Source organism: Schistocerca gregaria, chromosome 2 (genome assembly GCF_023897955.1).
Source record: "Schistocerca gregaria isolate iqSchGreg1 chromosome 2, iqSchGreg1.2, whole genome shotgun sequence".
Taxonomy (NCBI): domain Eukaryota; kingdom Metazoa; phylum Arthropoda; class Insecta; order Orthoptera; family Acrididae; genus Schistocerca; species Schistocerca gregaria.
Window position 1 is genome coordinate 596,772,049 of NC_064921.1, and position 15,815 is coordinate 596,787,863.

The 15,815-nt window shown below is 46.3% G+C and overlaps 1 protein-coding gene across 4 annotated transcripts in view; it reads right to left on the reverse strand.

Moving 5' to 3' along the window:
- The window catches only part of LOC126334514 (H(+)/Cl(-) exchange transporter 7), a 239,179-nt gene that overhangs the window by 45,004 nt on the left and 178,360 nt on the right, over window positions 1–15,815 (reverse strand). For 2 of the 4 annotated variants that reach the window (XM_049996862.1, XM_049996861.1), the window contains exon 10: window positions 12,162–12,255. The exons of the other annotated variants lie outside the window; for them this stretch is intronic. In XM_049996862.1, the coding sequence (XP_049852819.1) occupies window positions 12,162–12,255 (94 nt within the window). The remainder of the gene's footprint in view (window positions 1–12,161; window positions 12,256–15,815) is intronic. 4 annotated transcript variants of the gene reach the window in all.

The following is a 15,815-nucleotide window of genomic DNA, read 5'->3' on the forward strand; positions in this document are numbered from 1 at the left end:
CGGCCGAGCAGCCAGAGGAGTCTGGTGCTTCTTCGGCTGAGGAGCCGGAAGAGGCTGTTGCCCCTCTGGCTGAGCAGCCGGAGGGGGCTGGTGCCTCTCCGGCTGAGATGTGAGGATGAATGTCCCCAGTTGTTCGGGGTCTACTGCTCCCAAATCGGGTGTTTTGGGAGCAGTGGAAGAGAGTGTGGCCCCTACCAGCAGTGGGGCAGGCCCAACTTTACTGTTCTGTGAGCCAACTGAGAAGGGAGTCTTTGCAGGAACTGCTGGTGGCAGAGTTGCAGCAGCATAACTCCTCAACATAGGTGTGAGGTTGAGCCGTTCTAGCTTCTTCCTTGCCTCTTGGTAAGTTAAACGGTCCAGGGTCTTAATTTCTTGTATCTTCCTCTCTCTCTGGTAGACTGCACAGTCTGGCGAGCAGGGAGAATGATGCTCCCCACAGTTAACACAGGTGGGAGGTGGAGCACATGGAGCATTAGGATGTGAAGGCCGTTCACAATCACAACACATGGGGCTGGCAGTGCATCTGGAGGACCTATGTCCGAACTTCCAGCACTGGAAGCATCGCATAGGGGGCGGGACATAGGGCTTGACATTGCACTGGTAAATCATGACCTTGACCTTCTCAGGCAAGCAGTCACCCTCAAAGGCCAGGATGAGGCACCGGTAGCGGCCCTATTATCCTTGGGCCCCCTAAAGACACTACGGACAAAGTGCACACCTCGTTGTGCCAGGTTCTCCCGTAGCTCGTCATCAGATTGTAGCAGAAGATCTCTATGAAAGATAATCCCCTGGACCAAATTTAAGGACTTATAGGGAGTGACGTTAATGGGGATGTCACCGAGCTTCTCACAGGCGAGTAACGCCTGTGACTGTGCAGATGAAACGGCTTGTATCAAAATAGCCCCATTCCTCATTTTGGAAACAGATGCCACTTCCCCAAACTTATCTTCAAGATGGTGAACAAAGAAGAGAGGCTTAGTCCCCAAAAACGAACCCCCATCGGTTCTGCTGCACACAAGGTATCACAGTGAATACGGCTCCTGTCTGTCCGCAGCCCTATGTTCCTCCCATGGCGTGGCTAGGGAAGGGAACGATTTGGGGTTATATGTCACAGCATTAAATTCTGTCTTACCATGCTTAGAGATGTTGGCGGTCGTTCGACCACCGGATTGAGACTGCACCCGCTTCATTGCGGGGCATCCGCCCTGATGCCACCCACTCTGACCAGGGGCTCTCCCCACGGGCGCCACCCAGCCACAGCAAAGGCCACCTGGCAGGATGGCCATTGCCAGGAGTCCTGATGCCCCAGAGAGACGAGCATCTACTCCCTGGCTTACGTGGGGAGGTGTCAGCTCAGGCATCGGCAGTACGATCCCTGTGGGGGCTACAACGTAAAGAGTACATGACGACCCCACCACAACGGGCTGGCTACTGTGCTGGATTTTGGGTGCTTTGGGTAGTCCATAGTGATCGTGGGTGCAGATGGTGACGCACTAAGGGTGTAACTTACACAATCCAACACACGCCCAAAATGAGGGATGGAGGGTACGGTGACAACGCCAAGACGATAAAGTGTGCCAAGGTCTTAGGGCACAGAGAACTCATGGTGCACCACGTAAGGTGTCCTTCCCCACTTCCCCAAAAGGCTCGTACTTCTGTTGAATTTGGAAAAATGGAGGTCAAACCCCAGTGGGGGACCATCACATTAAAGGCCGAAACAGTTGAGACTCCTTTTAGTCACCTCTTAAGACAGGCAGGAATACCGCGGGCCTTTTCTAACCCCCGAGCCCGCAGGGGGGGGGGGGGGGGGGTCAGATTACAATGTATATCCAATTCATATGAATTATTTCTCTTCCCAAAGAAGGAAAAAAAACTACCTCCAGGTTGCACATTGCTATAGAAGTAGTACTGAACAAAGAGCAAAACATTGGTAGATCAAAAGGGTCCACAAACAGAAAGTCTTAAACTGACCTTGTAAATGAACATGACACTTCGACACCAAAAGTGGGAATACTTTGCACGCTTCCTTGAAAGAGACTGCCTCCTACTCAGACCTGTTAGAAAGAGTCACTAAGAAAAGTGGGGCATTATGAAGATAAGGGTATGTACTCATAGGCCCAATGGTGAACCTGTCCAGTAGCATTTATGCCTCAACATGGTATAAAAGTTCTTGTTATTTTAAAATGGTACCATTGGGGTCTTTCTTACGCAAGAAAGCCTTAACCAATCCAGCGGAAACAGATTATCAATTGTGAAATGATACCTTGTGGTCCATTACAGGAAAGTTATTTAGGAGTTACACGAATTAGAGAAAATGGAAGGAACAGTGCTTTATCAATTTCTCCAATATGTAAGCAGTTGGCAAGGGCCGCAAAACAATAACCACTTAGTGAGTGTGTGAACTATAATCCAGCTGATCTTCTGATCCCTGGTTGGTGGTGACAAACTACAGTGATATGTCCCATCATTGCCTTTACTGTGTATGTAAGTCTGAATACAACCCCATCATATTACACCAAAAACTGACTAGTTCCTGTCACACACATTCATTTGATGGCTTCCAACACTATTGCAGATTTTGTGGAATGAGTTACAGATGTTACAGATTTGTCTCTTGTACCCTTATTACTCTCCTTCATGACAGCAATGTGTGATCCCTGATATTTGAAAGACAGGGAGGTTCTCAGCAGATGGTCACCATTTGACGCTGCAGGGCAACATATCTGCCCCTGGTTGCTGTGTGGCACTCCTCACTTGTGAAACAATGTCCTTAAAGGTTGTCTGTATAATATACCCATTCCTAGGGGCTGCTCAGATCTATAAATCAGGATTTTGATTGTGCAGCCACCCCCAGTGAATTTTAAAACTGTCTGGGTAAATGTAGTACATTGTTCAATTTCTTCTCAGTTGGATCAGGTAGTAATACTGAATGTACTAGTCCAGAAAGACCAATAAAAGTGACTACCAGCACATCCCACTGAATATGTACACAAATTTCAACTATATTTTAGCAGCTCAGTTTAAATTGTGTAGGTCTGATTATGACTGCCACTTTGCATCATAGTTGTTTGCATTGTTTTCACAGCAATATTGCTACAAAAACGTGCATGGATGTGGAAGGCATACATGGAGAAGTGTGTGTGGGTAAACAGGCTATTTCTGTGCTGGTTCGTAAGCTCTGTGATACGGTTTCATTGTGAAGAAGCCAGCTCATTACAAGCTTATGAAGGACACACATCAGTACAAAACTGTTTAGCCTTTCACCCCGATCATTTACTGATGTATTGCTTGCTGGCTTTTTTATCAGAGTCTGTAGCAGATGTTTGGTTAATGCTTTTTCTGACATTTCACCAGAATGAGCGGCTTCTAGTCAAAGGTTCACCCTCCTCTACCAGTTGCAAAGATCCTGAGACAAAAGCCAACTGGCAATAAGAAGTACTGTAGATCACAAAGCCTCTCTTTTGTATGGTGTGTCCCCTTAAAATTACGAGACAGCATCCAATTTTAAATTTGATCTGGTAAAAAACTTTAATACTATTGCAGAAATACATCTTTCATGCTTTAGACAGTGAAAATAATTACATTTGTGGGACAATTCACAGTATGTGTACATTTTAGCTTATTATTCTTAGTTATCTTTGGGGAAATCAACTGTGAGGGATGTAAAGTGATATAGAAAACATCAATGCTGATGATGTCCAACTAAAAGCTATCAGTTTACATCATACTTTCTAGTAAGCAATATAAATTATTACAAAATTGTTAATGGAAATATTAATAAATGATGAGAGAGTGAACGACTTTTGATATGCAGTGTAGCCACAAAATGTGGTGATCATTGCTTACAAGGATTTTAATTTCATTCTTTTTTGGTTCTGCAATATTAAACTTACAGATTCATTTATATATTAGGTGTAACATAGTTACATTCGACAACAGGAGTGATGCAGTATGAGTATTAATTAAAGGAAAATCTCATATAAAGATGTGAAACAAATACTAACAAAGAGATAGAGGGGCTGGCCAGTACTTACCTCAGCTCAGTACAGCCGATAAATACACAAAACAGAACAGAAAATTTACATTCCTAGCTTTCGAAACTTTGTTCATTCATCAGGGAGGAGAGAGGGGGAAAAAGAAAGAAGAGAAAGTGGATTCAGTTACTCACAACCCAGGTTATGAAGCAACAGAGAAAGGTAAACAGGGAGGGTAGTAAGGATGGAGGCATGGTCGTTAGAGGGAAGCCAAAGATATTCTACTGTAGGACTGTGCCAGCTTCAAACCAAACAGGATGCATACAGAAGTAAAGAGGTATACAGTATAAAGATAAACACAACTATTTAGGAAGAATAGCATGAATGGCGAAAGAGGAGAGGGAAAATGGAGAAGACTGAAGAGTAAATGGGAGAGAGGTTGGTTAACGTAGGTTCAGTCCAGGGGGATGGCGGGATGAAGGGATGTGTTGAAGTGCAAGTTCCCATCTCCGCAGTTCCGAGGGAAGGTTGTTGGGTGGGAGAAGCCAAATGACACATACGGTGTAGCAGGGTCCTAGGTCCCTAGAATTATACTGGAGCTCATACTCTGCTACTGGGTATTGGACATATCCTCGGCGGACAGTTCGTCTGTGCCTGTTCATGCGCTCAGCCAGTTTAGTTGTCGTCATACCGATGTAAAAGGCTGTGCAGTGCAGGCATGTCAGCTGATAAATGACATGTGTTGTTTCACATGTGGCCCTGCCTTGAATTGTGTATGTTTTCCCAGTAGTGGGGCTGGAGTAGGTGGTTGTGGGGGGGATGCATGGGGCAGGTTTTGCACCGGGTTCGGTTACAGGGGTAGGAACCACTGGGTAGAGAAGGTGGTCTGGGAATATTGTAGGGTTTGACAAGGATGCTACAGAGGTTGGGGGGGGGGGGGGGGGGTGGGGGGGCGACGAAAGGAAACTCTGGGTGGTGTGGGGAGAATATTGTCAAAGGATGATCTCATTTCAGGGCTTGGCTTGAAAAAGTCATAGCCCTGGCGGAGTAATTTGTTGATTTATTCGAGGTTGTTAACTTGAGTTCCATGCCACACACCACCTGGTTCGGAAGGCACCAGTGGCAAGGCGTATCCTGCTGTGGAGGATTGGGTCCAGCACCCGCAACGCAGATGGGGATGCTGAGCCATAAGCGTAGAAAGGCAGAAGTCGTCAGACTCCCGTAGTCCAGACGTGACTGGATTAACGCCTGGTAAAACCGTAGGAGAGTAGATCGGTCGGCACCCCACCTGGTGTGGCTCAGGCATCGCATAGCATTTAGATACTGCCAACACGACTGTGTAAGCTGCCGAATATGAGGCAGCCAAGTCAACTAGGCATCAAAAACCATCCCCAAAAACCTATGTGACTCCACCACTTTAAGAAGCTCGCCGTCAAGATAGAGCCGCGGCTCCGGGTGAACAGTGTGACGCCGGCAGAAATGCATAACGCAGGTCTTGGCTGAGGAAAACTGAAAACCATGCGCTACAGCCCAAGACTGCGCCTTGCGGATTGCGCCCTGTAGCTGACGTTCAGCAGCTGCAATGCCAATAGAGCTGTAGTAAAGGCAGAAGTCGTCAGCATACAGGGAAGCGGAGACAGTATTTCCCACGGCCGCAGCGAGCCCGTTAATAGCTATTAAAAACAGACACACACTGAGAACAGAACCCTGTGGCACACCGTTCTCCTGGACTTGGGAGGAAGTATATGAAGCCGCGACGTGCACGCGGAAGGTACGATATGACAGAAAATTGCGGATATAGATTGACAGAGGGCCCCGAAGACCCCATCCATGAAGCGTAGAAAGGATGTGATGACGCCTTCCGCATGTCGAAAAAGACAGCAACCAGATGCTGATGGGAGGGCAAAGGCAGTACGGATGGCCGACTCCAGGCTCACCAGATTGTCGGCGGCGGAGCGGCCTTTACGGAACCCACCCTGAGACGGAGCCAGAAGGCCTCGAGACTCCAGTACCCAATTCAAGTGCCGGCTCACCATCCGTTCAAGCAACTTGCAAAGAACATTGGTAAGGCTAATGGGACGGTAGCTGTCCACCTCCAAAGGGTTTTTCCCTGGTTTCAGAATGGGGACAACAAGACTTTCCCGCCATTGCGACGGAAACTCACCCTCGACCCAAATGCGGTTGTAAAGATCGAGGAGGCGTCGCTGGCAGTCCACTGAAAGGTGTTTCAGCATCTGAGAGTGGATGCTATCTGGCCCAGGAGCGGTATCAGGACAAGCGGCTAGGGCACTTCGAAATTCCCACTCACTGAATGGAACATTGTACAATTCAGAATGGTGAGAGCGAAAAGAAAGACTCCGACGTTCTATCTGCTCCTTAATGAAGCGGAAGCCCAAGGGGTAGTTGGCAGAAGCGGAATTCATAGCAAAGTGCTCTGCCAAGCGGTTTGCAATGACGTCGGAGTCAGTACAAGCTGCTCCATTCAGTGAGAGCGCAGGGACACTGACAGGGGTCCGATAGCCATAGAGGAGGCGAATCTTGGCCCAGACCTGCGATGGAGTGACATGGAGGCCAATGGTGGACACATACCGCTCCCAGCACTCCTGCTTGCGTTGGTGGATAATGCAGCGGGCTCGCGCACGTAGCCGTTTGAAGGCGATAAGGTGGTCGATTGAGGGATGTCGCTTGTGACGCTGGAGCGCCCACTGGCGAGCTTTAATTGCTTCAGCGATCTCAGGCGACCACCAAGGCACAGTCCGCCGCCGAAGGGACCCAGAAGAACGGGTAATGGCAGATTCGGCGGCAGTAACGATGCCGATGGTGACCGATTGAACCACTGCATCAATGGCATCGTTAGAGAGAGGCTCAATAGCGGCAGTGGAGGAGAACAAGTCCCAGTCAGCCTGATTCATAGCCCATCTGCTAGGGCGCCCAGAAGACTGACGCTGTGGCAGTGACAGAAAGATCGGAACGTGGTCACTACCACACAGGTCGTCATGCACTCGCCATTGGACAGACGGTAAGAGGCTAGGGCTACAGATGGAAAGGTCAATGGCGGAGTATGTGCCATGCGCCACACTGAAGTGTGTGAAGGCACCATCATTTAAGATCGAGAGATCGAGCTGCACCAATAAATGCTCAACGATGGCGCCTCAACCTGTTGCCACTGACCCACCCCACAAATGGTTATGGGCGTTAAAGTCACCCAGTAACAGGAAAGGTGGAGGCAATTGAGCTATCAGAGCAGCCAGGACATGCTGCGCGACATCACCATCCGGTGGAAGGTAAAGACTGCAGACGGTAACAGCCTGTGGCGTCCACACCCGAACAGCGAAAGCCTCTAAAGCTGTGTGGAGAGGTACAGACTCGCTGTGAAGAGAGTTCAGGACATAGATGCAGACGCCACCAGACACCCTTTCATAAGCTGCCCGGTTCTTATAATAACCCCGATAGCCACGGAGGGCGGGGGTTCGCATTGCTGGAAACCAAGTTTCCTGCAGAGCAATGCAGAGGAAAGGGTGAAGGCTGATAAGTTGGCGGAGCTCAGCTAGATGGTGGAAGAAATCGCTGCAGTTCCACTGGAGAATGGTGTTGTCCATGGCTGAGAAAGGCTTCACGGGACTGGGAAGGGAGATTACGCCGCTGGGTCACCTGCTGCCTCCGATTTAGCACCTGTGATAGTGCTTTCTATGGCGTCTGATGGACCGGCGAGGTCGAGGTCCTCAGCGGACGTCAGAATCTCCACCGCATCCTCAGACGCAGAGCTGAGAGCTCTTCTTGGGTTTCTCACGCCGTTCCTTGGGTCGCACCGGCTGGGAGGGCTTCACCAATTCAGTCTCCAGGACGGAGGAGGATCGTGAAGCCCTACGACCAGCTGATTGCGGGCACTTACGCCATTGTTGGTCGTCAGGCTTCTCGTTGGCGGAAACCTGGGAAGGGAGAGACCCAAGGGACCCCTTGCGAGCGTGAGAAGCCGAAGAAGTTGGACACTTCTCCGGCTTAGAAGTGGGGACGGACGTCCCCGATGGGTGGGATGGTGTTGCTCCTGAGGTAGGTGGCGCAGGAGCATCCCGGTGGGTAGAGCCCCCCACTGGCGAAGGGGCAGGAGGAGTTTTACTACTCGTCGATCCGGCCAAAATTGGAGAAACAGACGGGGCTAGCACAGGTGCTGTAGCAGCAGCGTAGGAAGATGTCATTCTCACAGGATGGAGTCTGTCGTATTTCCTCTTGGCCTCAGTATAGGTTAGTCGGTACAAGGTTTTGTATTCCATGATTTTATGCTCTTTCTGGAAAATTCGGCAGTCTGGCGAGCAAGGTGAATGGTGCTCCCCGCAGTTGACACAGATGGGAGGCGGGGCACATTGAGTATTGGGATGTGGTGGGCGTCCGCAATCTCGACATGTGAGGCTCGAAGTCCAGCGAGAAGACATATGGCCGAACTTCCAGCACTTAAAGCACCGCATCGGGGGAGGGATATAGGACTTAACGTCACATCGGTAGACCATCACCTTGACCTTTTCCAGTAATGTATCCCCTTCAAAGGCCAAGATGAAGGCACCGGTAGCAATCTGATTTTCCTTCGGACCCCGATGAACGCGCCGGACGAAATGTACACCTCGGCGCTCTAAATTGGCGCGCAGCTCTTCATCAGACTGCAAAAGAAGATCCCTATGGTAAATAACTCCCTGGACCATATTTAAACTCTTATGGGGTGTGATCGTAACGGCAACATCCCCCAACTTGTCACAAGCGAGTAACCGTCGTGACTGGGCAGAGGATGCCGTTTGTATCAGGACTGACCCAGAGCGCATTTTTGACAAGCCCTCCACCTCCCCAAACTTGTCCTCTAAATGCTTGACGAAGAGCTGAGACTTTGTGGAGAGAAAAGACTCCCCATCAACCCTCGTACAAACTAAGAAGCGGGGCACATAACTGCTACTGCCATCCTGAGACTTACGTTCCTCCCACGGTGTGGCCAGGGAGGGTAACGTTTTCGGATCATACTTCTGAGCATTAAACTGAGCCCAAGAACGCTTAGAGACTGCTGGCGGTTGGCCACCAGCAAGAGACGATGTACCACGCTTCATTGCGAGTCATCCGCCCTGATGCCACCTACTCCGACCAAGGGCCCTCCCCACGGGCGCCACCCAGCCACGGCAAGAGCCACCTGGCAGGATGGCCGTTGCCGGGAGTCCCGATACCCCAGGATGATAGGCATCTACTCCTTGGCATATGTGGGGAGTTAACGGCGCAGGCATCAGTAGAGCGATCCCTGTGTTGTCAGGGGGCTACAACCAACAGGGTACATGGCGGCCCTACCACAACGGACTGGCTACCGTGCTGGATGTTAGGTAACATGTGGTCCATGGTCGCCGTCGGTGCAGAAAGACGCACTGCACAGTGCAAGGTGTTATCTGAGAAAAAGAGTCATGCCCAAGAGATGGAGAGCGGACAGGACTGCAGTTCAACGGTGTATAAGCTGGCAAAAGGTCTGATCGCAAGATGGACACAATGCACCAAATAAGGCGCCCTTCCCCAATCGGCTCGCTCTTTGGAAAATTTTGAGAGATGGAGATCAAACCCAACAGGGGACCATCATATAAGGCCGAAAAGTTTGAGACTCCTTTTAGTCGCCTCTTACGACAGGCAGGAATGCCCCAAACCCGCAGGGGGCATAACCACAGTCAAATGCCACATATCATGTCCCAATTCAGTTCTAAACCTCTCATCCAGATCCCTCACTCCTCCAGAGATATCTGTTCTATCAAAAGGCTTAACCTTTAGCCCCACACCTATATTCAACCACACTGCCCTGGGTAAAGATCTCCTCCCATTCACCCGGAACCTCAACTGGAAATATCACTTCACCACCCAAACACAGCCCCCAAATATTAAACCCAGTGTTGAACTTCTCAAAGGGATCCTCCTCCCCTCCCCCAAAACAATCCCTTGCAGACATTTCAGGAATTCCTCACATCCAGTGTTGCCTCCCGGTCCTACTTGAAGAACATCCCAACAACTCCCAACATCACCCAGCTGAATCCCATGCCATTAAGGAGCTGAAAACAGACCACTCTAATGTCATCCTCCCGATGGACAAGGCTCCACAACTGTGGTAATGACTGTGTGGAGTATGTGGCAGAAGGACTGCGTCAACTCTCAGACACCTCAACCTACAAAGCTGTTACCCAGGATCCCATTTCCTCCATCCAGACTGAGCTGCAGAAAATCCTAAAAATCCAAGGTTCCTCACAAGGCCTCACAACGGCTTCCATAGACCTATTCACTCCACCTGAGCCACGTACCCCTACCTTCTACCCATTACCCAAAATCCACAAAGAGAACCATCCTGGCCTGTAGCAGGCTTCAAAGCACCAACAGAACATATGTCATCAGCTCTGGTAGACCAACACCTCTAACCTATCACCCACAGACTCCTATCCTACATCAAAGACACAAACCACTGCCTAGAATGCCTCAAATACATTCCCACCCCGCCTCCCACCTGAAACCTTTCTTGTCACCACAGATGCTATGTCCCTCTACACAAACATCCCACATACCCATGGTCTCTCTGTCCTTGAACCCTACCTCTCCCAACACCCACCCGAAGATCTTCCAAAAACCTCGTTCCTTATCACACTCACAAACTTCATCCTCACCCATAATTACTTCACTTTTGAAGGCCAGACCTACAAACAAATCAAGGGAACAGCCATGGGAACAAGGATGGCACCTGACCAGTGCTTTCTTCTCCTGCAACTATCCTGCAGACCTTGTCCACAAACAGATCTCCCAAGCAATACATTCCTCCCTGTCCTAGACCCAGATCACACAGAAGCATCCCCCTTGTCACCCAATAGTATCCTGTCCTCTAACACATCAAGAAATTACTCCGCCAGCGATAGGACTATATCAAGTCAAGCCCTGCAATGACATCATCCCTTAACAATATTCTCCCCACACCACCAGAGTTGCCTTTCGTCCCCCCCCCCCCCCCCCCCTCCCTCCAACCTCCGTAACATCTTTGTCAAACACTTCAATACTCCCAAACCACCTTCTCTACCCAGCGGTTCCTACCCCTGTAACCGGCCCCAGTGCAAAACCTGCTCCATGCATCCCCCCCCCCCCCCCCCACAACCACCTACTCCAGCCCTGCTACTGGTAAAACACATGCAATTCAAGGCAGGGCCATGTGTGAAACTACACATGTCATTTATCAGCTGACATGCCTGCACTCACAGCCTTTTACATCGGTATGACGACAACTAAACTGGCTGAGCGCATGAACAGGCACAGATGAACTGTCCGCCTAGGAGATGTCCAATACCCAGTAGCAGAGCATGAGCTCCAGAATAATTCTAGGGACCTAGGAACCTGCTACACCGTATGTGCTATTTGGCTTCTTCCACCCAACACCAATCCCTCTGAACTGCGGAGATGGGAACTTGTACTCCAACACATCCCTTCATCTCGCCATCCCCCTGGACTGAACCTACGTTAACCAACCTCTCTCCCATTTACTCTTCAGTCTTCTCCATTTTCCCTCTCCTCTTTCGCCATTCATGCTATTCTTCCTAAATAGTTGTGTTTATCTTTATACTGTATACCTCTTTACGTCTGTATGCATCCTGTTTGGTTTGAAGCTGGCACAGTACCTACAGTAGAATATCTTTGGCTTCCCTCTGACGACCATGCCTTCATCCTTACTACCCTCCCTGTTTACCTTTCTCTGTTGCTTCATAACCTGGGTTGTGAGTAACTGAATCCACTTTCTCTTCTTTCTTTTTCCCCCTCTCTCCTCCCTGATGAATGAACAAAGTTTCGAAAGCTAGGAATGTAAATTTTCTGTTCTGTTTTGTGTATTTATCGGCTGTACTGAGCTGAGGTAAGTACTGGCCAGCCCCTCTATCTCTCTGTTAGTATTTGTTTCACAGCAGTATGAGTATTCTTGTTTAGTAGTTGTTTTATACTATCAGTGTTGCAATATTATTGAATTTTGATCTTTTATATTTAAATACTTGTGCTCATTTTATAATTTTTTTTTTATAAATCCAACCGAAACAGTTATGTATCTGTTTTAGAAAAATGCAAGCCTCATAACATACTATGAACTGTTGATAATGAATAGCAGTGTAGAAATTCATTGTGCAACTACATATCACTAGTTCTGGGACATTATCTCACCTGGTGGATCATGAAAAAATGAACGTACACTTGCTTCTGGAGTTTGAAACCAGATGGCTGCTAGTGCATTGTATTCTCCATCTCCACAGTACATCTGTAAGCAAAACTAAAATATTAATTTCTCAAAAAAGTTTTTAAGATACGTTACCATTAATCTTCAACCCGAAACAAAATTTTAACCTGTTACTTCAATGGCAGTAATATACATGATAAATCTTCCAATGAGGGCCACTGAAAAATGATGATGGGTATGAGATTATCACCAGTTTTCTTTATTCTTTATTGCAGCCATTATAAATGGTAAGTCAATTATTATCCACAAGCTAGTTATATTTTTGTTTATTTTCATAGTACTGTCATTTTACATTGATGACACATGCTTTGTTTATTTGTTGTTATATGTTTGCAGTTTTCAAGCTGCCAGGTTAGTTTTGTTATCGCTGCCGTGCTGTTAATAATAGCTGCTCCGCTGACTATTTGCACCAAAGAACAGCAACTTCCAATGATCCGTTTTTTTGTGGTGGGGCTGAAATTCATTGAAGACTTTCGGTACAGACCGGGAACGTGTTTTGCCACAACAGAGTGTCTATGAATCGATTGAAAAATTCTGAAATGGTCGCAGAAGTGTTATGCATGATGAAGGAGCCGGACGACCATTTACCACCACAACTGAAGAAAACACTGCGCGTTCACGTGTAATAATTCTCTTAGAAAGACGATTTACTATTGATGAAGTGGAACATCGCCTACAAATTAGTCATGGTTCTGCCTATAGAATCACCCACAACAGACTTGGGTTTCATAAAGTTTGTGCAAGATGGGTCCCGAAACCACTCACACAGCTGCATAAACAAACACGCTTGGACATGTGCAAAAAATATTTGGATCACTATAGTAATGAAGGGGACTTCTTAGACAGGATCATTACTGGTGACAAAACATGGATCCATCATTACAAGCCGGAGAGTAAATGGCAGAATATGGAATGGAAACATTCAAATTTGCCATGCCAGAAAAAGTTCAAGATCCAACCGTCCACAGGAAAACTGATGCTTACAGTTTTTTAGGACGCACAAGGTCCAGTACTGAAACACTATGGGGAAAGGACACAACAATAAACAGTGTACATTATGTGAGATGCTTACTGCCAGGCTAAACCCTGCAATTCAAAGCAAACACCGAGGAATGCTGTCAAAAGGTGTTGTGTTGTTAGACGACAATGCCCATCCACATACAGCTGCCCACACTGCTGAAACGGATACGCTCCAGAAACTCTAATTTGAAGTACTGGATCATCCTCCATATAGTCCCAATCTTGCCCCTTCTGACTATTCCTTGTTTGGTCCACTCAAACAGGCTTTACGGGGCTGTCGATTTGCTTCACACGAAGCAGTGAAAGAAGCAGTACATTCCTGGCTCGCAGCTCATCCGAGAACCTTCTTTTATGAGAGCATTGGGAAGCTTGTACAATGATGGACCAAGTGTGTTGAAACGCAAGGAGACTACATCAAAAAATGATGTTCTTGTTAAGTTTCCTATTTGATTACAATAAAATTTTATAACTAATTTGTGCATAATAATTGACTTATCCTCATAATTTTCTTTGAGCACTGGTTTCCTGAGTTAGTAGTTAGGCAGCTAACATTACTAGCACCATTGAAGAAGCCATTACATAGTGGATACCAATTTATTCTGTCAGTGTGATGGTTTTAAACGAGTCACAATTTACTACGAGGCCCATAGGAAGGATTGGCTCTGACTCTTCACATTCCAAAAACCTTTAAATGTTGATGGCTTTTACTTGTAGCTACTGATTTCATAGGTTTCCAGTACAAAGCAAATGTGTAATACAACACAAGAACAACACAGAGTTTGTTCCTACTAGAAATAAAATGTGCTATCAGAAAAAAACATAAGTGTGGTAATCAGTTTACACAAGGGAACATCTTACAACATGGAAAACATGTCACCAGCACTGCACAAGGACCACTGCTACTCTTATTATACAAATTGTATTTGTCTATTAATACTATAAACTGACAAAGAAAGAAAAATCCTTTTTCCTAATGATTAAAGTGTTAATCCATTAATCAAAAGATACAAAACAGTATGTCTAGTAAATGTAATTTCTACAGAAATGGATTATGCTTTTGTTAATAAAGTATGTTATTGCTGTTAGGTAGTATTTAGGTTTCATATAGAGACATTTCCTTCTTACAAAGGATATTTGTAACCTGATGCCACTGTAACAAGGCAAGCAGCATCCTTCGACACCCATTATGTTTCTTCCCTCCCAAAATTATTATTTTTTTCAGATACCTTCAATATCATTTACATGATATACACAGTACCCAAAATCTTGACTCTTAACTCAGGACTTAGCCAACCTCAATTTAATATCTATTACAGTCTTGGCTATTTAGTATAATTAGTTTACCTAAAAACCATGCTAATTACAAACACCAGTAATATCATATTTCGTTGTCACTGTTCACTTGTAAGCACATATCTAATTACTGACCATCTCATAAGGTAGACAATAGATGAGAAAAATATATAAATAAGAGAAGTATCCCTACAGGTAATGACAAAATAGGTCAATCATTTGTACTCATTTAATTCTGGAGTAATTAAGATCATTATTTAAAACATGCTTACAGGAACTGAAAACAGTATTTTGGCAAACTAGCCAGTGGTGCTCAATAGAAATTAACATTAAATCTAAAAGTCCTTTCCAAAACGAATTTCACTTAACTATTAAGTTAATCGGAAACATAAATCTTTAATTGCAATTTACAAAACTCCAGCAACATAACAATAGCTAAATTCAATTCTAATTATTGTAAATTTACATAAGAAGCTTATTGGAAGCCATTTTAAGTAAATTTGTGGTGAGTTTGAAAGCAGCAAGACCTATGTCCACCAATACAGGGAAATGCGCTGCAGACAGTATAGTACAAATTACAAGTCAGAAAATGTACCAGAATTTATGTAGATTTCTTGTCCAGGAGTTTGTTTAATCATTCAGAGACTGTTGTAAGCTGGCCTTACATGAGTGGATTTCTGTAACGAGCCAGAACCATGGGTCAGCTCTGCAGGTATCTCTGATGGAGCTGGCCTTCCAATCTCAGGTCCATCGTTTCCGACTAACAGATCCTACTGTCAGATCTAGCACTCTGCTCTGCCCACAGGCCACGTCCATTCGTGTGTTGGGGCAAATCAGTGGGTTTTCATGATTTGTCATGGACCCAGGATTGCCATGCATGCACAACAGGCCAGAGGCCATGGATGACAGATTTCACGAGTTGTGACTGTATCTCATGGTAAGTATGACATTTTGTGGACATTTTATTTATTGTAGCACATTTTCATATTTTGGAAGTAGTTTGTATCTTTGAGAGAAAGTGTGGGTGATGCCAACAAGAAAACTGTGGCAGTTGCTGGTTTTCAAGGCTTTCTTAAGAGTATAGTACAAGGGAAGAGTGGAAAGTAATGCACAATAATTTTATTACCGAAAAGTTTAATAGGTAAAAAAACAAAAAGAAATCACAAATGAGCTTACATCTTTTACCTACTTTTCTATAGAGCTATCAATGTTCTCAACACACTTCTCCTATCAGAGTACCCGTTTCAATACGCCTTGTTCGTAGAAGT